The 23736-nt window shown below is 42.0% G+C and overlaps 1 protein-coding gene across 1 annotated transcript in view; it reads right to left on the bottom strand.

Moving 5' to 3' along the window:
- MIA3 (MIA SH3 domain ER export factor 3) overlaps nt 1–23736 on the bottom strand; it is a 1691550-nt gene that overhangs the window by 179001 nt on the left and 1488813 nt on the right. The window contains exon 22 of the mRNA XM_044060179.1: nt 8315–8412. Within this exon, the coding sequence (XP_043916114.1) occupies nt 8315–8412 (98 nt within the window). The remainder of the gene's footprint in view (nt 1–8314; nt 8413–23736) is intronic.

Here is a 23736-nt window from a genome sequence, read left to right as displayed (position 1 = left end):
TCCACTTTCAATGCTTGTCTGTGATAAGTCCTTGTGCAGAATCTTTTTAGTTGGTAGTTGTGAGGAGAGGCAAATAGATCTATGTCCGGGCATCCCCATTTCCTTGTTATCATGCTGAAGACTTGTGGATCCAGCTGCCACTCGTGGGGATCCATGAGGCTTCTGCTTAGGTCGTCTGCCAGAGTGTTTTCCTTTCCTGGCAGGAATTGTGCCTGCAGATGTACTTGGTAAGTCAATGCTGTGTCCCACAAAGTCATGGTTAGTCTGCAAAGAGGGTAAGAATGTGTGCCCCCCTGCTTGTTTATATACCACATGACCGTGGTGTTGTCTGTCTTTATCAGTAGTTGTCCCGGATGAAGTAGGTCCTTGAAGGCTGTCAGGGCATTTTGACCAGCTAGCATCTCTTTTTGATTGATATGTAGATGCATTTGGTTTGAGGACCATGTGCCCTGAATGCATCTTCCTGTCATGTGTGCCCCCCCAGGTATAATCTGAAGCATTCGTTGTTAGTGTCTGCCTGGCTGGGGGTAATGTGAATGGCTGTCCCTTGTTCTGGTGACAAGCCTTCGTCCACCATCGAAACTCCTGTTGCAGGCAGGGAATGAGAGTAATCATTGTTTCCAGGCTGTGGCAATGTTGAGTCCAAACACTTTTTAGGTACCATTGAAGTTTCCTCATATGTAGCCTTGCACACTGAATTAGTAGGATGTAGGATGCAGGATGCCAAGAAGCCCAAAACCTGCAGAATTTTTCTTGTAGATAACTGGGCCTTTGTTGCCAACATTTTGAAATAGGTAGTCAGTTGCCTTTGTTTGTCTGGCGTGAGATAAGCCATCTGGGCAGTTGTATTTAAGCTTGCACCCAGGAATATTATCTCTTGAGAGGGTACTAGTTTTGATTTCTTTTTGTTGACTGTGTACCCTAGGCATGTTAGACGTCTTTTCACAAACGCCAGATGCTGTAGAAGAATGTCCTTGTTCTCTGCTTGAATTAGACAGTCGTCCAAGTAAGGATATATTTGTATTCCTCTTTGTCTGTAGAATGCAATTACTGGTGCCAGGCACTTTGTAAAGACCCTGGGTGCAGCAGATAAGCCAAAGGGCAGTGCAGAGAATTGGTAATGCATTGAGCCAGCCTTGAATCTGAGGTATCTTCTGCATGACTGTCTGATTGGGACATGCAGGTATGCCTCTTTTAGGTCTAAAGTCACAAGCCAAGCATTCTTGCCCAGCATGGGCAGAAGCTGCTGCAAAGTCAACATTTTGAATTTTGGTATATCCAGGAATGTGTTCAGAATAGATAGGTCCAGTATTGGTCTCCAGGCCTTGTCCTTTCTGGGTACCAAGAACAGTCTTGAGTAAAATCCTCGTCCCTGCTCTTGCTCTGGTACTTGTTGAATGGCCCCCATGTCCATGAGGGATGAGACTTGTTTTTGCACCTCTGCCCATTGATTTTTTTGGCAGATCTGGCCAGCAGTTTGCCTTTGGCAGGGTATGGAAATGGAACTTGTAGCTTTGTGACACTAGATTTAGAACCCACTTGTCCTGGGTTATAATGTGCCAATTTTGAGAAAAAAGTGCTAATTTTCCCACTAAGGGTGCTGCCAGGACATAAGTGCTTGGTGCAGGCAGGGGGAAGTCATTGGGACTGTTTCCTGTATGGTTGTGATTTAACTTCTCCAACTTTGGGGGTAGAAACACCCCATTGCTTAGACCCGTATGAACCTTGTGCCTGGGATCTGCCTCTAGGGCATCTGGATCTGCCCCTTTGAGGTGTGTCTGACACAGGAAAGGGCCAATTCTTTGTAGGCCAGTGTCTACTAAACCTAGGTTGCTGTACTTGTAAAAAATCTTTGACAGTTTGCATAGATTTAGCTTTATCTTCCATTTTCTTTAACACCTCTTCTGCCTTAACACCAAACAAAGTATCATGCTGTAAAGGTGCATCTAATAATTTAACTTTGACATGACCAGGCAGATTTTGTTCCTTTAACCAAGCATGCCTCCTAGTTACAGAACCCGTAACGGCGGCCCTGCAGGAGGCCTCCAAAGAATCAAAACCACATTGCAAAGTATGCTCTCCAACTTGTTCAGCTGCATGCAATAAATCCTGCATTTCCTTGTTTTATGCACATTCAGAGTTTAACAACATTTTCTGTTTAAGCAATGCCATGACATGTTGCTGATATTTGAGCATATGAAACTGACAGTTTAAGGCCCTTATAGCCAAGGTAGCAGATGTGTAAACGTTTTTTCCCCATCTATCCAGTGTCCTAGAATCCCTGTCAGAGGGGGTAGGGTTTTTTGCAGCGGAAGCCTTAACTCCTTTGGGACCCTGTGAGATAGTTTCTGGGTCTGCAGCAGGGTTTTTAAAAAGGAATTTATGAGAGTCTGGAACCCTGTAATATCTGTCAGGCTTAACAGGAGCTGGAGGTAAGGAGTCAGGTGTCAGACTAGACTCGAAAACACATCATCTACAATGTCTAACACAGGTGGAATGGCTAGAGGCCTGTGTTGAGGTAGTAAAAGGAAATCCCTGAGCCTCTTTTTAGATTCTGAAAAATCTTGGCTCTCCCAGTGGAAATGTTCATTCATGGTATGCAAGATTTCCCCAAAAGAATAGTCCTCTGGAGGAGAAGCTGAAGGTATAGTTTCTTCAGCATCAGAATCCTCATAGGGGGGAAGAGAATATTCCTGATCAGAAGAAATAGAAACCTGATCTGAAGATTCATAGTCCGTCTCTTGCACCTCTTATCAGGAGGGGGATGAAAGCCCCTGATCAAGGTAATCAAGTCTTCGCCCATATTGAGCATCTGTTTTTTTTGGGCATAGAGGCCTGTCCACGTGGCTCTTGAGTTTGTTTCTTTGCTTTAGAAGGTGCTTTAGTCTTTGCCTTTGAAGCTGAAGTCGGTTTAATGTAAAGATGTTTAGGTCTGAATACACCCTCAGAAGCTGGTGCCTGCTCAGAGGCTCTGGACTCATCTGAGGGAATAGTGTCCGAGGCTCCAATACCTTGAGTTTCCAGCGGCATAGCTGACTCCACATGGGAGTTGGTAGCGGCCTGCGACTCTAAAGTAGCGGGAGTCAGGGGCTGCGAAAGCGCCTCACTGAGAACTGGCGACTGGCTCAGGAGAAGCTTCGTCGTCGGTTTTGGACCTCGGTTGTTTATCTCTCTCCTTTACTTTGCGTTTTTTGTGAACTCCGGTAGTCGGATGGCTATCCATCGACATTTCTGGATAATTAAGCAGACGTCTAAAATAGTTTAAAGCAAAATCATACAGACGCTTAATAGTGCATTGGTTAAATCTAACACAAAACCGACAACCAGAAATGTTGTGATCAGGGCCTAGGCAAGGAATGCAGTAAGAATGAAAGTCCTTTATGAGGTATTTGCTTTCCACAAGAAATACAATTAACTTTTTCTGACATCGGTCTGGAGCAAGAAAAAAGTTTCCCCAACGGGGTACTTAGCTTTATTGAAGACTTCGGGTCTGAAACACGAAAATCTCAGGAGTCGGCCGACCGGCACTTGCGAACTGCATGAGTTCTTATGACGTGGTTTGTGTGCTAGGAGTGGATAGTAGGAGCAGTTTAGTCATTTAAACGAGAGGCAGTTTAACAGAAAGAGGCCCTGACAATCAGTGGTAATTTTTTAGTGATGATCTTCTTGGGCTATCTAAAGAAATGAGTTTGCATCTCCTGATACTGTTGTAACTGTGACTTGGAAGTTGTGTGTGTGTTTTGGGCTTAGTGGAGAGCAAATAATGCTGAGCAGTAATCTTACGTTTGGCAATATTATTTGTAATGCCAAGGCTTTCCTAGATTCAAGCAGGCCTGAGCATTTATATGTTAGCCTTAAATGTCTGACAGCTGCTGTTATGACATTTTGTTCACATGAAATGAATGCTAGTTGCCAATCAAGTGTTATTCACACACACCTTTATTCTGTAACTAAAGGTAAATCATGCAGAAGGGTCAGTAGTGGTTAAACAGGGGTTTTATTTCACATTCTGACAAGTGCAAAAAACACAGCACTTGTTATTTACTTTTGCAGCCGATTACAAGTTGTACTTCTACTAACAAGTTACATAAACTGAAGTCACACTAATTTATTTTGCAACCTGTAAAGCGAGTTACTGGACTGCAGTATAATGTTACTGTCTGCATAAGGATTATAATTTAAATTTGGTAAATTACTAATGAAGGTGGGAAATAGTGCAGGTCCCAGGATTGAGCCCTGTTGTACTCCTGCAGAGATGGGGCCATTTTCTGAGAAGTGAGGCCCATGCTTAATGGTAAAGGTTCTGCTGATTACGAGAGAACCACTGTACAAAGCTTTGCTAACTATACAAAAGTTTGTTAGAGGTTTGAGCAGCAGGACAAGGCTGACTGACTCAAAGTTCATTTTAGGGCAATGAAGGTAGCATCCGTTAAATGTCCTTTTCCATTCCCTTAAAGATTGGTCATCTGTGTGTTATATTTGTTTCAAAATCTGCAATGTCTGCCTCAAAGTACAGTATTTCAAGACATATTTCATGAAGTGGTTGAACAGTAACTTTCCCATTATTTTAGCTAGAAGGCATGATATATAGTCTGGTGCTGAATGGGGGGTAATTAACGTTGGGGACTGAAACTACATGTGTATGTTTCCAGGAGGGATTATATTCATAGCATGCATAAGGTTGATAATGTGTTGTGGTTTGGAAATAAACTTTGTGGACATCTGGATGAATTTAGGGTGCAGTGTTCAGTATTTAATTGATTTAGTTGTGACAGTATTTTCCAGCTGTTGTGATAGCTACTCTGAATAGACAGCTTTGAAATAGAATGGTGGGAGGTCACAAATTCTAAATACTGTTCCTGAACCAAGTCACTGGGTTGCTGATAATTATAGTGTTTGGGATGACGGGGCTATGGATATACATTTTGTTTTTTTGCTATTAAGTAGCTCAGGTTGAATGATAGCACGACTATCTGAAGTGGATCCAGGACATTTGTCCTAGTTTTCAAAACCCTCCAGAACATTGGGATACCTACCAATTACCTTCGTCTGTTATAAACCTTTTTGTTGCAATGTGTGCTTGCTGTTTGAGGTTGCAGTAAATAAGTTTGTAGGGTAGTGTTGGACTAGTTTTCTAAATTTTTCATGCTGGATTATGCTATCTTAACAGCTTTATAATATGTGGAGTAAGCTGGGGGCTTGTTGCATTTTTAACTCTTATTTGTCTATGAAGAAATAATTGGTTTTGTAATGGTTCTAGAACATCATGAAAGGTAGTCAGTGCAGTTGACTGGTTGCTGTCATTTTAAGTAATATACCAATTAACTGATGCATGTCCTGTATCTCATATTTGCTGTAAGGTGTTGAGTCCTGTGGAAATTCTTTTTATATATAAATATCTTTATTAAATTACAACTAAAATAGTGACACAAGTACACATACATTAATATTGTTACAACTGATTCTTAAATCGAATCTGTTGTTCCCTGCCCCTTATGACAACTTGACAACACAATTCCCTTCCTCTCTCTGTTTATTGGCTGTTGACAATAAGCAAACAAGTACTATCTTCCAAAGTCTCTCCCACTAAATTACTCACCAGGCTAAAAGACCTTTGGTAAAATTGCTTAATATTGATTGCACTGATGCTGTTTGTGCTGATTTTAGTATCAAATTGGTGATTTTTTTTTCCCTAAAATTAGTTTACTGGCTCTTGCTTTTGGCAGAAGGTTTCCAGACTAGTTGTTCTGTATTGAAATTTAAATACTCAGTATGAAGTTCACCCAGCCATTATTCTAAAACCAAACTCCACGCAGTTATAGTTATTAGTTATCCCCCCCCCCCCCTCCCGAGTCATTCTTGTCGGTATCATGGAACCACAACCTCTCCAGCCAGCCTGATTGAGATGGGTATCTTGAAACAGTGTAAGAATGGTCTCATGCTGCCTGACTATCATCTGTTACTCAAACAGCATAATACAGTGTGAAAGAGATGTACGCATACAATATCCTTGGAGGCAAAAATCTCACACAGAGTAAACTCACGGCACCAAAATTGTAAGCACTACACCATATATCACACCTCTCCAGGGCCATCAAAATACACATAAAGCCATCATATGCTCAGGTTCTAAACATTAACTTGGCTAAACATTATAAACAAAGGCACTGTGTCTAGATTTGTAAGTACTACACCATATATCACACCTCTCCAGGGCCACTATAATACACATAAGCCATCAAATGCTCAGGTTCTAAACATTAACTTGGCTAAACATTATAAACAAAGGCACTGTGTCTAGATCTAGGGATATCACTGTCCTCCTTTACTCAGCCCTTATTAAGCTAGTCATTGAACACAGTGCCCCATTTGACATGTATCTGTTCAGACACATGCAACAGGAATACCCACACAGATACCTTATTAAAAGGATACAAGGCCTAAACAACATGTCTAACATGGATCAGCTCAAAGCCCTGTCACTATACTCGGTATCCTACAGACTGCAAAGAGGTGATGTGTGTCTGGCACACTAGGCATCCTCTGACCCATTACTGATGGATTTACTGCACATCAACAAGTCAAACGGCATCAGAAATACATTGTCTAGGGATCTAAACCTCTTCAACATCAACAACAGAACAGTTTGGAAGGACAGGTACATTTTGCAGATGATACCACTGCTCTGGAACAGACTCCCCATCCACATAAAACAAAGTTCATCTCTATCTATTTTCAAGCATAACTTAGATCTACGGAAAAGAAACATAAAAGTTCCCCCAGGACTGCCCCCTGCATCACTAATGGACAGACGCAGCTCCTAAATACTTTATCCCGTGCATGGGTTCCCTCAAATGATTTATGGTAGGATATTAGTTATTCTTATTAGGGGTAATACATAATTATTGGCCATGGGATGGGTGAGAATAGTCTATAACCAAATGAGATGGGTTATTTCGAGCACAAAAAGGGAAAATGGCTAGGCTTAAAAATGGCCTGTAAGAGCAGCTAGCCTAGTACCTACCTACAAACCTATGAAACGAAAAAGAACCATAGCAACATTTTTTATGTAAACATTTCCTTTCGGACAAGTATCATTCACTCAAACCTTACAGTAACTGTTCAGTTCCTTCCTTTAAACATCACTCATCCTTTTGAACATTATTCTGAATGTATTATTCCCATACATTCCATTACTTCAATACAATTTACAGTTTCCTTTACATTTTTTAATACTTTAATTACAATTGGTTTAGACTTTTTTCATGCTTTGGTAACTGCTTTTTTTAACAGCTAGTAGCCTTAAACTTGCTAACACCTTACACTGTGGAAATTATTCCTGGCAGCTGTTGTCACTGAGCGAATTAGACCTGGTATACTTCAATTAAGGAACCGGAGACTTCCTTATGGACAAGGATCTTTGGAAAAACCCCCAGCCCTTCTGAAATAATCTCCCCTTCTTGTCAGCAATAGATGTCAGATCAGCCTTGGAGGACATGTGAGTGGCCTTCCCCACATCAGCCTCTGACAGGGTCACAACAGTGGGAGATGGGGTCGGAACTAGAGGGTCCGAGATCTCATTATCTGACAGAGCAGAGATATCTGGCTGGGGCTGGACAGCTGAAGTCTCTAAATTTCTTATAGTTCTTTTACAGAGGATGGACATCAGGGCGGGCAGACTCCACCAACATTGTGCTTTGGGCAAGGAGCTTAAGCTGCTGATTTTCCAAGTAGACAGTGAGGACAGGGAGCTTTGCAAGATCTTAGAGAAAAAGGACTAACAAACCAAACACTCTGTATGGTTATGCTCTACTCCCAAACAAATCAAACATTTGTAGTGATGATCAATATCGGGACTCTGTCTCCCACAATCACGTTTCCCTTTTCTGGATGACATGTACTTAAAAATATAGCAAATTAAAGAAACAGAGAGAGTCCCCAACAGGGTACTTATCAGCCCAAATGGCTAGTAATCAGCTCTGAGATGTACAGTCAATACACAGAAGACTGAGTACTGTGTTTGGACAGGCAGCACAGAAATTCTGAGGTTTTCGTATGCGTATGTCACTTATGTACTGCCCAACCTTCGGGCTTAGGTCATATGCAAGATGTACGAGTGGAAGGGCCCAGGCTTTAATATGCTGACCAGATGTATGGGTACCCTCAGAAGGATTTCCTTCTTGTAAAAAATGCTACAATGGTGATCTTGGAAAGACACCTGCAGTATGGACCTTCCAGCAGTGCTACAGAAACCAATTCCTTGGGCTGTAACTACATAGTACATATTACTACTTATTCATACTTCACTACTTACCTCGGCGCATTCCAATCTGTCGATCTGGCCTGCCTGGAGTTGGTCTTATAATGGAAGGTCTTTGCAGTTCTGCAATCTTCTGATTAACCTCAATTAATCTGTGACATGGAAAAGACACAGTTATAAAGAATGAAAGCAAACAAGAGGAATTAATCAGCATGTGACTTTTTTGTAGGAAACTGAAGCAGGCACCCCCCTTACCATACAAATCACCACACTAAATGCTCTCTAGTACAGAGAGACATTTGTGTTTTTTAAATGATACCTCCGCTTTTCCAAGACCAGTAAACTATCCCATGCAACACTACATAGGATGAAATATGAAAACAGAAAGAGTATGCATCAGTAGTATGCAGACGCATTAATATATGTAATACTGCACAAGCTACTACATTGTTGCATTAACTGCAGTCACAGGCGAAATAGGTTCTTTGTAAAATATACTAACAACTATATATTGCGCGTACACTGCTTTAGTTTGATACTGGCTACAGGGAAGCTATACTACTGCAACAACAACACAAATAAATGTCTTCAACTTATAAGCTGCAGCTTAATTTTTTTATCCAGAATGCTTTGCTAAAGTATGCAAAATCTAGGCTGACATTCTGCACGATAATATTCTGTGGGTGCAGGCAAAATGACAATACAGATAAGAGAAAAAAACACTTCAAGAACACAATACATGTTTCCTACTTTACAGAAAGTGCAATTGCACACTATCTTACCATAACAGTAGATGTCCTCCTCCTCCTCTTCTTCACTGTTGCAGTATTCTTTACTTTTGGAGATATCCTACCAAGGACAGCCTAACATCAGGCCAGTATACTAAAGCCTTTACAACTTCCAGGCGTTGTATGCCAGACGTATGTCACATGTGCAAGGAGTAAGTTACATATGTGATGCACAGGTGCCTAATCCTCACAACTTTTACCATCAGTCCTAAGGCCACCTCTAAGCCTTTTAAAACTAAGTGACCCTTTGGAGGTCCCTCCTTTCTTCTGTCCTCCTTGTAGTTTGTTTTAATTTCATCCAGGAAGGGTAAAATGCAAGTATGGGAGGCAGATTCCCCATAAAGATAGGCTGGAGAAATGCCTTTTTTGTTTGGGTGCTACACATGACCATACTCTGTGTGGTACTGGTCAGGTGTTTGTCCCTAAAACACTCTGGAGCCACCTGTTGTCCTTTTCAATTTATTTGGAAAACCAGTGACTCAGGGTAGCAAAAGTTCTGAGGATTATGCATCCGTATGTCACATATGTACCTTATGCCTTGCACACTGGTCATATGTCTGACGTACGATGCCTGGAAGGTGTAAAGTCTTTGGCATACTGGCAGGACATCCCAAAGAGTAAAGAATACTGCAACAGTAATAAAGACAACTGCAATTACAGCTACTAATGAAGCATGTCAAACTAAGGTGTCTAGAAAGATGTCACAATGAACACTGGTAAAATTACTACAATCAGTAATTCAAGTGTGTTCTTCTAATAGGCACAGCAGCCAATACAGTCAAAATATGAATTTACTTCCATGCTAGTGACTGGTAGTTTTCAGTACGTTAGCCAACATTCAACATTATATCCAGGGACGGAAAGCCTACACAGGAGGAAAGTATGCGCTAGCAAACTAATACTGTACATCAGAATAAGTAAGGAAAGCAAGGATTTCAAACACATTCATATGACACATGAAAGAGACCTCATTCCAATTCACTTCAGTGAATGTTTACAACTAACACCTTAGGTGCAGCAGAGACAGAGCAACTTTCAAAGATACACTAAAGCATACAAAGGCTTTGACCTTACACTTCATGCAGAGGATACAGTTATTGAAGATTAAAACCTGCATTAAGACCTGATCATCACAAACATGGGGACAAAATGCTCCACACCGGAAGTATATCCCTCATTGGTGAGATCAGACCATAAATTAATCTCACTGGAGATCCACATCCTGCCCCACCCCAGCAAAAAGACCACAGTGAAGAACTTCTCAAAAGCAAACTTCACACTTCTTAAGACTGGAGTGGTATCCTTCAAGGCCCCCGAGCCAGTGGAAACCACAACCCACGCTGCTGAAACCCTTACAAATGCCTTCTACGAGCACCTCCAGGAATGTATGGATCAAGCAATCCCTAATAAAATCAAGACCCTTTCCACCAAAGGTAGGCGCCCGGTCTGGTGGACTCCAGCCATAAACAAACTCTACAACAAGAGGAGAAAGCTACTACATGACAGAGCAAAATCCCTAAATGGGAAGGCATCTCTGATCAATACTAGCAAAAAACTACGATCACTCATAAAATCATCCAAGGCCAACTTTGAGAGAAAAATCGCTAATGACACAAAAGACAATCATAAAGCCTTCTTTAGCTATGTTAGAAACCTGGGTGGAAACTCTCAGAATTAGTCCAAAATGATAAAAAAATCACTGAACCCACAGACATTGCCAACATATTGGCAGACAGGTTCAGTGCAAATTTCTCCACTCCCTCCCCCCCAAAAGGAGAAATATCTATCCCACCAGAGTCTAGCCTCCCAAACATCTCAGATGCTCAGGTGAGAGCTGCTCTCTCTAAAGCAAAAAACACAGCATCAATGGGACCGGACAGTGTCCCCGGCTGTGTGCTACATGAACTCAATGAGGAACTAAACCCACACATAAGGCTGCTGTTAAGCTTAGCCTTACTACAGGATACGTACCCAAAGAATGGCGTACGGCAACTGTGGTCCCACTCCACAAAGGCGGTGCTTCTACGGACCCTGGAAATTACCGCCCCATAAGCTTGACGAGCCTTGTCTGCAAAGCTATGGAGAGGATCATAATGGAACTCATAAATAAAGACATTGGGGACCTACAGACACTGGATCCTACCCAATTTGGCTTTGTCAAGGGCAGATCCTGCCTCTTGAACTTGGTCGACTTTTTCGAAACAGTCACTAAGGCCATTGATGAGGGTAAGGCAGTTCACACAGCCTACCTTGACCTAGCAAAAGCGTTCAACACAATACCCCACTCGGGCATCATAGAAAAGCTCACCAGCTTAGATGTAAACCCATATGTCACAAGATGGGTTGCAAACTGGCTCAAGGACAGAACACACAGGGTTAGAGTTGCTGGTGCCATGTCAGACTCTAAGCCAATCACGAGCGGTGTCCCACAGGGCTCAGTCCTGGGCCCCCTCTTGTTCGGCATTTATTTTTCTGAAGTGCAGGCAAACATAGGGGGATTGTGGCTGACAAAATTTGCAGATGACTGCAAACTGGGCACCATAATTGACACTCCATCAGACACAGACATCCTTCAGAAAGGTCTCATAGAAATGGATAACTGGTGCCAGAGCCATGGCCTTAAGCTAAATGCCAAAAAATGTATAGTCATACCCTTTGGGAAAAACAAGGTAACCCCTAATTACCACATAGGTGGTAATCCATTAAACACTGGAAGAAGTTATCAGGGACCTGGGGACCCAAGTTGACAGTAACCTCTCTTTTGACACTCACATTGCCAAAGTGGTTAGGAAGACCTTCTACATTGCCCACCTGATCATGAAGGGATTCACATCCAGATCAGGAGAGGTCATTGTACCCCTGTACTCTTCACTTATCAGACCAATGATTGAGTACAACGCTCCATTCGGAATGTACCTTACCCGACACCTGCAGCAGTTGGAAAGACCCCAAAAGTTCCTCACCAAAAGGATAAAGGGGCTCAAACATATGTCATACGATGCCCGACTGAAGAAACTCCAGCTCTATTCAGTCGCATACCGTCTGCTCAGAGGTGATCTGTGCCTGACATACAAGGCCATGTCCAACCAGGAATTAATGGACATGCTCCACCTCAAAAAATCCAAATCCACCAGAACCACGAGAGCAAGAGACTTAAACCTCAACACGGATATAAATAGGACGTGCTGGAGGGACAGATTCATCACCCAGAGACTCCCTACACTATGGAACAGAATCCCAGTCCATGTGAGGCAGAGCCCCTCACTGACTCTGTTCAAGAGAAATCTTGACCAGTGGATGTGAGATTGTAGGTTTACCCCGGGAATCATCTCTGTATCACTGCTGGACAGAGGCACAGCAAACTAATGGGTATAGTATTCGCATCCTAAGGGGTGGTGAAAGCCACACACACTCTGGCTAGGCTTATAAATGCCCCAGGGCAGATAGCCTAGTATGAACCTATGGACCTATGAAACATATGCAGTCCTACAGCATAACCAGATAAAGACAGTGCGCTCTCTGGGAACATATGTTTTGGGAGTGCAGTGAGTTGGCAGACTTTAAAAATTGCCTACAGAGAACTCCCGTCAGGAATACTGAGTAAGAAAATGGGTGTATCTAAGGAAATATTTTTTTAAGCTGGGATACAGGATCTGAATCATGTAGACATATAGTAAGGCCTTGTTGAGTTATACTCTGGTGGCTCAAAATCTAAACCAACTACACTTGAAGTAGTGAATATTGTAACAGAAATAAAAAAAACAGGAAGTGGGCTCTTTGGAAAAGGGTATGAGTAAATTACACAGAAAAAAACAGAAACTGTGGGAACAATACATGCAGAAAAAATGTGGTGGCGGAGGAATTAGGTTTAAGAGAGGGCAGAAACTGAAGAGGTCATGTAACGTTGTTTAGATTATACATTATATATGTTGTTATATATTCTATAATGTTTGCATATGTGAACTTGCTAATACGATTTGACTACTTTTATATAAATTTAAGTTTAACAACAATAGGGAAAGGGGCGAGTCCAATGTACGGTCCAGCATTCAGCATTCAAAAAGCCAATGAATAATCAATAGAAATGATAGAGTATTCAAAAAACAAAGTACTTTAATAAACCATGCATAACAGGTAAGTGCTTTTGCACTGGCAACCCACTGCTTCTTCAGACCGCATTATGGAAGAATTAACTATATTAAATACTTGCAACTCAGTATATACTAATAAATAACAGCTTGTTTAAGAAGTTGACAAAAGGAGTATTAAAAAGGTAGTATTTAATTAAATAGTGACAATTATAAGACAGTTAAAACTCAGAGTTAGTGAGGAAAAGAAAGTATTAAAAGATTATGGAAGAGAGAAAGAAAACAGATGTAGGTAACTTAGTAAGAAAAAAGATGATGATGTATTAGATTAGTCAAGTAGAAAACAAAACTATAAATAGTACAATAGACAGTAATAATATTCAGCCTGGTTTAAGACAAGAGCAAAGCCATGATTTGGATAGATGAGACTTGAGAAGTGTTTTAAATATATGAGGGCTAGAAGTGGAAGGTATTCGCTGTGGGTCATGTTCCATAACCTGTTGATACTACTGGAATATAAAGAGTCACCATGGAAGTTATCAGCCCTAGTAACTTGTGGAAGGAGCTTATCAGAGGATTTGAGTTGACAAAACAAAAAAATATTTCTAAGCTTGTTTCGTGCCTTTCCTGTAAGTCGTCTAGACCAGATACAGACTTGCTGTATCCAAGACTGTTTGTAAGCATCTGAGCCCCCAAGCCTTTCTGTGTTGGAGAGAAGCCTTCTAGCTTAATTTTGTTTCTTAGAACTAGCCAGTTTTCTAGTTTCAGCACTAAAATCCCAATGGATGGGAGATCGCAGATTCACCCCAGGGGTTACCTCAGTGTCACTGCTTGACAGAGGCACAGCAAAATAATGGGCATAGTTTATCCAAACTAAAGGGGTGGCGTAAGCCACAAAACTATGGGCTAGGCTTGTAAATGCCCTCGGGCAGATAGCCTAGTATGAACCTATGAACCTATGTTTGAGCTCAGCACTTGTTCAGAACTCATTGTAAGCACTAAATAAGCTACAAATTACTACAGCACTCAACTTTCCTCACTTGTCTAGAGGAAAACAGTTTTTAGTACTTAATAAATAAGTACCTATCCAGGCATGTCTAAGGGTCAGCTCCCAGTGTTTTCTCCTGTCTACCTGATGAATCTGGGCATCTTGGGGCAATGCAGCAATTGCCTCATGTACACAGAAAGCCCTGTCCTCCTACCACCCAATACTACAACTTGTGAGAGATGCACTTATATAGCCAAAATGGAAGCAAAGCTCTCTTCACCCAAGACTGGAATAGACAGTCAAGAGGACACACCACACTCATCACATAGTCCCTCAAAACCTACACCACCAAAACACACACACAGAAACACAAAACACACACCTACATTCACGGAGGCTTTCAATAAAAATCTACCCAAGCAGCTGAGACCTCCAAAGCAGAAATGCAAGCAACCTCCACCCCCCAACACAACCCAAATGACACATAGACCACAAACTCAGAGTGCCACTCAACCACAGCCCATAAGGCATAACAAAGTACTCAACACTCTAGTCATAGGTGACTACACTCAGGCACACTGATGTTCCACTCACCAGGCTAAACAAGGAGAAAGTTACTGTCAGCTGCCTGTCGGGTGCCAGGATCCGCCACATAACGCACACACTCAGGTCACTCCACAACAAGTACACATATGACTCTGTCATTGTCCATGATGATGTTACGGACCTGAGACGTACCTCCCTGGACTACATGAAAAGAGACATGGAGGAGCTGTCCAATCTTGTAGCCCAGGCAGGTATGACCCTAGCCCTGAGTAGCATCCTGCCATCACCCAGAATGATACCACAGTACAAGGAAAAAATGACTGACTTCAATAACTGGCTAAGCTTCTGATGTCATTCTAAGGGGATCCAGTATCTGCCTACCTGAGATAACATAATCGACAAACCACGATGCTTTGCCAGAGATGGCCTGCACCTGTCGCTCTTGGGATTCCGGATACTGGCTAAGGCTCTTTTGCCACCCCTATAGTGCCTTTTTCAAACAAGGTTCAAATGACAAATTCACCACCGTAACAGGTACAAGCAAGCAAAATCTGAGGGTAATGCTACTTAATGCTAGAAGTCTAAACTTCAAAATGCATTCACTCGAGGCACTCCTTAAAATGGAGGACATCGACATCTGTGCTGTGGCAGAGACCTGGTTCAAGGCTCCAGAGAGCACCCCTGCATTACCAGATTATAATTCAAACCACACCTTTTGGACACCTAACCTGGACTGAAATACTAAAGGCGGAGGTGTGTCCATATTCATTAAAGATATCCACACCTCCAGGCTAGTTGCTCAGCATAATGCATCCGAGATTATCCAAGTGCAACTAACTCTGGGCAAGACCGCAATCCAAATTGTAGCTTGCTACAGATCCCACAGCATGCCCCAGGATTCCCACTCCTCATTTCTTGACACAGTGGAAAATATTAGGGTACAACCTAACACCCTAATAATGGGCTATTTCAACTACCCCACCATTAACTGGGAAAACTACTCCTGTACCAACTCTTGTGCTCAACGTTTTCTGGAATTCATAAATTCCAACGCCTTGGATCAACTTAGCCACACCCCCACCAGGGGCAGCAATATCCTAGACCTGGTCATTACCAACATGGGCAACCGATGGTCCACACCAGAGGTCAATTCCTCGTTGGTCAGATCCGACCACAAGCTAATCACCCTAGACATTTACATCACACCCCCACCCGCCATTAGGGAAACCACCGTGAAAAATTTCTCCAAAGCCAACTTCATGCTTCTTAAGACAGAAGTGGCAAACTTCATGACACCCATGCGGATAGACAATAGAGGTACGACTGCTGAATCCTATACAAATGCACTTTATAAGCATTTACACGAGTACATGGATTGTGCAATCCTTAACAGAACCAAGATGCTATCCTCAAAAAAAAAGGAAGCCTATCTGGTGGTCCCCTGCCATAAACAAACTCTACAAAAGAAGAAAGAACTGTTGCAAAAAAGAGTAAAATCCCATGATTGGAGGAACTCCATTGTCAGCCTCAGTAAGAAGCTGAGATCCCTCATAAAATCCTCCAAAGCTAGTTACGAAAACATAATTGCCACTGTTTCTAAAAACAACCACAAAGCACTCTATAGCTATGTCAAGAATCTCAATGGCAACACTCAGAACTGCTCTGAGTTACAGCACAATGGCACTAAATATGCAGAACCAACTGATATTGCCAACATCCTGGCAGATCGGTTCAGTGCTAACTTTACCCCTCTCTCACCCCCTAAAGGGCCCATCTCTATACCAGAAGAATGCAAAGTTCCTGTAATCACGGCTGCACAGGTAAAAAACACACTCTCCAAAACCAAGAACACAGCATTCATGGGACCTGACAACATCCCAGGCTGCATTCTACACAAACTACAGAACGAAATGACACCCCACCTAAGTACCATGTTCAATCATAGCCTCACCTCAGGCTTTGTGCCCACTGAATGGTGCACAGAAATGGTTATCCCACTCCACAAAGGGGGAGCCAACATGGACCCCAGGAATTACTGCCCCATTAGCCTGACGAGCCTGGTCTGCAAGGCTATGGAACGTATCATCATGGAACTTATAAACAATGACATTGGTAATCTCCAAACTCTGGACCCTACCCAGTTTGGGTTTGTAAAAGGCAGATCATGTCTCCTAAACCTGATAGACTTCTTTGAAGCGGTCACCAAAGTCGTAGATGAGGGTAAGGTGGTTCACACAGCCTACCTAGATCTCGCCAAGGCTTTTGACACCAACCCCCCACTCTGGAATTATAGATAAACTCACTAAACTAGGTATAAACCCCTATGTCACAAGATGGGTTGCCAACTGGCTCATTGACAGAACCCACACTGTGAAAGTAGCAGACTCTAAATCCATCTTCAGACCAGTGACAAGTGGAGTACCACAGGGTTTAGTCCTGGGTACTCTCCTGTTTGATATCTACTTCTCTGAAGTATAGGCTAACACAGAAGGTCTTTGGCTAACAAAGTTCACAGATGACTGCAAACTAGGAGCCATAATCAAAACTCCTAACGATGTGAACATCCTACAGAAGGGCTTCACTGAGACAGATGCCTGGTGTCAAAGCCATGGCCTCAAGCTCAATGCCAAAAGGTGCATTGTCATCCATTTTGGTAAAAATTCTGTACCCATGAGCCACCACATAGGCGGTAGTCTAACACTGAAAGTATGATAAGACCTTGGGACACAGGTGGACAGTAGTCTCTCCTTTGATAATCAAATCGCCACAGTAGTCAGTAAATCCTCCTATGTGGCACACCTCATCACAAAAGATTTCTCATACAGGAAAAAAAGAGGTCATTGTTCCCCTCTACTCATCACTCATTAGACCCATTACAGAGTACAACGCCCCTTTTGGTATGTACCTCACAAGACATCTACAACAACTGGAAAGGCCGCAGAAATACCTCACAAAGAGGATTGCCAGCCTCAAACAGATGCCTACGCAGACTGTCTCAAATCTCCAGCTTTACTCCATCGCATATCACCTACTCAGAGGCGACCTCTGCCAAACATACAAAGCTATGTCAAACCCAGAGCTGTTGGATATGCTCAACTTAAAGAAATGCCAATCCCTCTGAGCTACACGCTCTAGGGACCTAAACCTTGTCACCACAATAAACAGAACATGCTGGAGGGATAGATTCCTGTCCCAGAGACTTCCCATACTCTGGAACAAACTACCTATCTACATCAAACAAAGCTTCCCATTAGCACTCTTCAAGAAAAATCTTGATGATTGGATGGGAGATGGGAAATTCAATTCACCTTGGGGATCACTTCTGTGGCTCTGCTTGACAGGGGCACAGGAAAATAATTTTCATAGGTGGCAAAAGCCAGGGTACCATTTGGCTAGGCTTATATAGGCCCTAGGGCCAATAGCCTAGTACCTACCTATGAACCTATGAGTTTTAAGTAGATTTTGTTGAGTTGGACATTTTTCAGGTTGATATATTACCTTATGGGCTATACAAAGTTGGGTAAATTTAAGGAGATTGGGTAATTCTAGCCAATCAAGTTGCTGCAATGAAATACTGTGGTGAGTTCTAAATGGGGAATTGTTAGCAAATCTGGCAATTTTATTATAGCATACTTCAAGTTTAACTAGTTCAGTTTTCTTCAGATTAGTGAAAATAGAAGAGGGGTGTAGGAGGGGAGATTGCAAAATGCATCCTGGCAATAGATTTCCTGGAGAAATCAGTGAGATAAGGTTTAGCTGTATAGATGGAGCCAAGTTTAAAGTGAACATTATTAATGAGAGCTGTCAGGTGTTTGTCAAGTTTCAAGTTATCTACTGTGATACCAAGAAGCTTGGTATGATGTACTAGTTCGATAATAGTGTTATTTAAGGAATAGATTTGGAAAGATGCAAGTTGGTTTGAGGATTTGTTGTCTGTAAATAGCATTAGTTTTTGTTTTATTGGGGTAAGGATTAATTTTGAGCTGGCAAGCCAAGATTCCACTTCAGTAAAAGAGAGTTGAGTTTTTTAAGGAGTTCAGAGAAGGAGGGTGCTGCACATATAGTAGAGTCGTCTGCATATTGTATAGTTATAGCTGAATTAGTAGCAGAATGGAGCTTATTTATACAAACATTAAATAAAAGAGGGCCTAAAACTGATCCCTGTGATACCCCCAGGGAAACAGGTAATGTAGGAGAAAATTCATTATATCATTTTACTCCTTGTTTCCTATCTGATAAACAGTTGTGGAACCACTGGAGGGCAGAGAGGCTTAATTTAAGAGACAACAGTTCTTGTAGAAGTTGTTGGTGAGAGATTGTATAAATCCAGGAATATTGAGGAGACAAGCTGACCATTATTTCTAAAATGGTTGATGGTGTCTGTAAAATGTTAAAGTACTGTGGTTGTGTTATGGTTTGAACGAAAACCATGTTTGGTATTAGTTAGAAGATTATCAGAGATAAGATAATTCATAAGTTGAGAATGGGTACATTTTTCTAAGATCTTGGATAGGGGTGATAGAACAGCGATAGGCCTCCAATTAAAAATGTTGGTGTTGGTTCCCCCCTTGAGTAGTGGTAATATGAAAGAAGTTTTCCAGATTTTGGGTACATCACTTTCTTTAATGGAACGATTAATTAAGTATTGATATTGGACAGGCTAGGCTATAGCTTCAGCTGCTAACTTGAGGTAGTCAGCAGGTAGCTTATCTGAAGCAAGAGTGGTAGGTTTTAGTTAATCAAGCAATCTTCTTATAAAACTTGGTGAAACTGTTTTAAATGAAAAGTATCCAACAGAATTTTTAGGTACAGTAGGAAGTTTTAGTGGGGTAGTAGTATTTGTTTTGGTAAGGTTTAGGATGGAACTGGTAAAGTAGGTATCGAATTGGGTTGAAATGTTATCTTGTGCATTTATGAACGAGGGAGATGGGTTGACAGATTGACCTGGTTGTAATAGTCAATTTATACTTGCCCAGAATTTTTTAAGGTTATTTTGGTATTTCTGTTGAGCTGTTACATAGTATGTTTTTTGTCACTTTTTAACTGTCTTTTTGATTTGTTTCTAAGTCGGCGACAGCTGTTCAGTGTAGTGTTTTTATTAGAATGATATTGTGCCCAAGCCTTACCTCTGTTTTTGAGAAGTCTAGTCTCTTTTGTTAAAGGGGCATAATTTGCTTTGGTTCTTATGGTTCTTAGTGGTGCCTGACTATTAAGTATGTTCAGGAATGTATCATTAAAATATTAAACTGCATTGTCAAGTGTAATTTGCACTTAAATAAAAAATAAAATAATATATATATTTCTGTATTGTGGAACTCTGGGATGGTTTCAAGTTTTTTTGAGATATAACATAAATGAAGATAAAATAAAAGCTTTTGCAAAAAACTATGTACTTACACATGAATTTGTTCAGCAATGTCCATATTTATGGGGAAATAAGATGAAGTACTTAGGTGTATGGATTCTATTATGGCAGCTAAGGATGTGGCAACTCTGAGACTCCTGTATCTCACTGCTGATTTCTGAAATGGCATCAACAGGCTTAAAGTACAGTTGTGTACACTTACCATAAATGTAGATGTTAGAGTGTATTCACTGTTGCAGTCATTACATTTGGGTAATCTGCTGGCAGGTTGCCCTCAGTCGGCCTGAATTCCAAAGTCTTGGGTCCTGCGTCAGTTGCTGCCTTCTCTTCCATGACGTCAGGTCATCAGGGGTATAAAACATGCAGCTGACGCCATTTTCTTTAGTTTTTCTTGCCCCCGATGTCAGGTGCCCCAAAAAGGTAGCAAAATTATATCTATATCTATATCTATATATATATACACACACACACACACACACACACACACACACACACACACACATATGCATCAATATAAACTTTACCTTCATCTACAAGCAAATACACCATATATGTTGTAGAAGATAAAGAAGGAAAGATAAACTTCAGAATGACAGGGGGATGGCGGGAGGGTAACCTGGACAGTGAATACACTCGAACATCTACATTTATGGTAAGTGTACACAACTGTAATACGTTCTTCGTGTTTCGCTGTTGCAGTCATTACATTTGGGTAGAATCCCAAAGCTATGGTTGGGAGGCTGGAGCTAAACAGCATTAGGTGCAGCTATAAGGCTCTGCAGCACTGCAGTGGCAAAGCCTGCCCTGGACTTAGAATGGAGAGGCAAATGGTAATGCTTTGTAAAGGTGTGAACAGAACTCCAAGTAGCAGCCTCTAGAATGTCTTTGGTTGGTACTCCTCTGAGAAAAGCTGCTGAAGTAGCTGCAGCTCTGGTGGAATGAGACCTAATGCCCTTGGGCACAGGTTTACCATGGTGTAAGCAGCAGAAACGGATGCAGTGGCTTATCCACTTTGAAATAGTCTGCTTTGAAATAGCCTTTCCTTCTGATCCTGCAGCATATGACACTAGTAATTGCTCAGTTTTTCTTAGAGCTTTTGTCCTGCTCAAGTAGAATCTTAGCTGTCTGTGTACGTCCAAGGAATGCAGAATTCTCTCCCCCTGTAAAAAGTTGGCAGATGAATTGTTTGGTTAAGATCCACACTGGAAACCACCTTAGGCATAAAAGTAGGATTTGTCCTCAGAGACACCCTGCCTGGGTAAAATATGATAAATGGCTCTACTGCCATGAGGGCCTGTAGCTCTGAAAGTCTTCTTGCTGAAGTAATTGCTAGTAGCAAAGCTGTTTTCCATGATAAGAACTTTAGATCAGCAGTAGCAGCTGGTTCAAATGGAGGCAGGGTGAGCTTTTCCAACACATAATTGAGGTCCCATGCAGGTAATGGTGATCTTCTAGGAGGCCTTAAAGTTTTGGCTCCTCTACGATACTGCTTTAGTAAAGGATGAGAAAAGATTGGTGGCTCTGTACTGTAATGAGCAAAAATGGCAGAGGCATGGATTTTGATTGATGAGAAAGATAGGCCTTTGTCAAGCATCTCGGTTAAGGATTGTAATATCTGAGGAATATTTGGTTCTGCTGTATCAGTTCCTTGTGCTTGATTCAAGGCACAGAATCTCTTCCATTTGTCAGCATAAGATTTTCTAGTACTAGGCCTCCTGGCCTCCAAAATGACAGAGGTGTTGTTTGTATGACTACATGATTAGCCATGCTGCCAGGTTCAGAGTCTATAGTTGATTGCGCAGGAAATGACTGTTTTGCTGGGACAGTAGTTGTGGTTTTTGTGGCAAGGTCCAAGCTGGGTATTGAGTCAAGTTCCTTAGGATTGGGTGCCAGTATTGGTGGCGCCAGTCCGGGGCAATTAATATCATCTTTGGCTTTTCTTGTCTGACTTTTAGGACCACCTTGGGTAGAAGAGGCTGAGGAATAAAGGCGTAAACTGATAGGTTTTTCCAACTGAAGGATAGGGCGTCCACTTTCCATGCTTGTCGGTGATAAGTCCTTGTGCAGAATCTTTTCAATTGATAATTTTGAGGTGAGGCAAATAGATCTATGTCTGGGCTCCCCCATTTCTCTGTTATCATGCTGAAGACTTGTGGATTTAGTTTCCACTCGTGAGGATCCACAAGGTTTCTGCTTAAATCGTCTGCCAGAGTGTTTTGTTTTCCTGGCAGGAATTGAGCTTGAAGATGTACTTGGTAGGTCAAAGCAGTGTCCCACAGTGCCATGGCTAATCTGCAAAGCGGGTATGAGTGTGTGCCCCCTTGCTTGTTTATATACCACATGACTGTGGTGTTGTCAGTCTTTATCAGTAGTTGTCCTGGATGAAGTAAGTCCTTGAAGGCTGTTAGGGCATTTTGAACAGCTAGCATCTCTTTCTGGTTGACATGAAGATGCATTTGTTTTGGTGTCCATAAGCCCTGAATGCATCTTCCTGCCATGTGGGCCCCCCCAGGCATAATCTGATGCATCCGTTGTTAAGGTTTGGCTGGCAGGGGGTAGAGTGAAGGGCAGTCCCATGTTTTGGTGACATGCCTTTGCCCACCATCGAAACTCCTGTTGCAAGCAGGGAATGAGAGGAATTGTTTCCAGACTGTGTGAATGTTGACTCCATAAACATTTTAGGTACCACTGAAGTTTCCTCATATGCAGTCTTGCATATGGAATAAGTAGGATGTAGGATGCAGGATGCCATGAAGCCCACAGCCTGCAGAATTTGCCTTGCAGAAAACTGGGTTTTTGTTGCCATCAGTTTGAAGTAAGCAGTCAGTTGCCTTTGCTTGTCTGGCGTGAGGTAAGCCATCTGGGCAGTTGTTTCCAAGCTTGCACCCAGGAATGTTATTTTTTGAGAGGGTACCAGTTGTGATTTATTTTCGTTTATTGTGCACCCTAGGCATGTTAGAAGCCTTTTCACAAACGCCAGGCGTCGAAGAAGAGTGTCCTTGTTCTCTGCTTGAATGAGACAATCGTTCAAGTAAGGATATATTTGTATACTTCTTTGTCTGCAAAATGCAATTACTGGTGCCAGGCACTTTGTAAAGACACTGGGCACAGTAGATAAGCCAAACGGGAAGTGCAGAGAATTGGTAATGCATTAAGCCAGCCTTGAATCTGAGGTATCTTCTGCACAATTGTCTTATTGAGACATGCAGGTATGCCTCTTTTAGGTCTAAAGTCACCAGCCAAGCATTCTTGCTCAGCATGGGCAGAAGCTGCTGCAAAGTCAGCATTTTGAATTCTGGAATGTCCAGGTATGTGTTCAAAATCGATAAATCCAGTATTGGCCGCCAGGCCTTGTCTTTTCTAGGTACCAAGAACAGTCGAGTAAAAACCTTGTCCTTTTTCTTGTTCTCATTCTGTCTGAATGGCCCCCATATCCATGAGGGATGTAACCTGTTTCTGTACCTCTGCCCATTGATTTTTTGGCAGATCTGGCTAACCATTTTCCATTGGCAGAGTATGGAAGTGGAATCTGTATCCCTGTGATACGATGTTTAGTACCCACTTGTCCTGGGTTACTAACTGCCAATTTTGAGCAAAAAGTGCTAATGTTCCCCCTTTGGGTGCTGCCAAAAGATAAGTGCTTGGTGTAGGCAGAGGGAAGTCATTGGGATTGCTTTCTGTAGGTTTGCACTTTATCTCTT

This window comes from Protopterus annectens, chromosome 1.part2 (genome assembly GCF_019279795.1).
Source record: "Protopterus annectens isolate FY-2018-M chromosome 1.part2, PAN1.0, whole genome shotgun sequence".
NCBI lineage: Eukaryota > Metazoa > Chordata > Ceratodontiformes > Protopteridae > Protopterus > Protopterus annectens.
The sequence above is the reverse complement of the archived record's forward strand: the minus strand, read 5'-3'. Positions and strand labels throughout refer to the sequence as shown.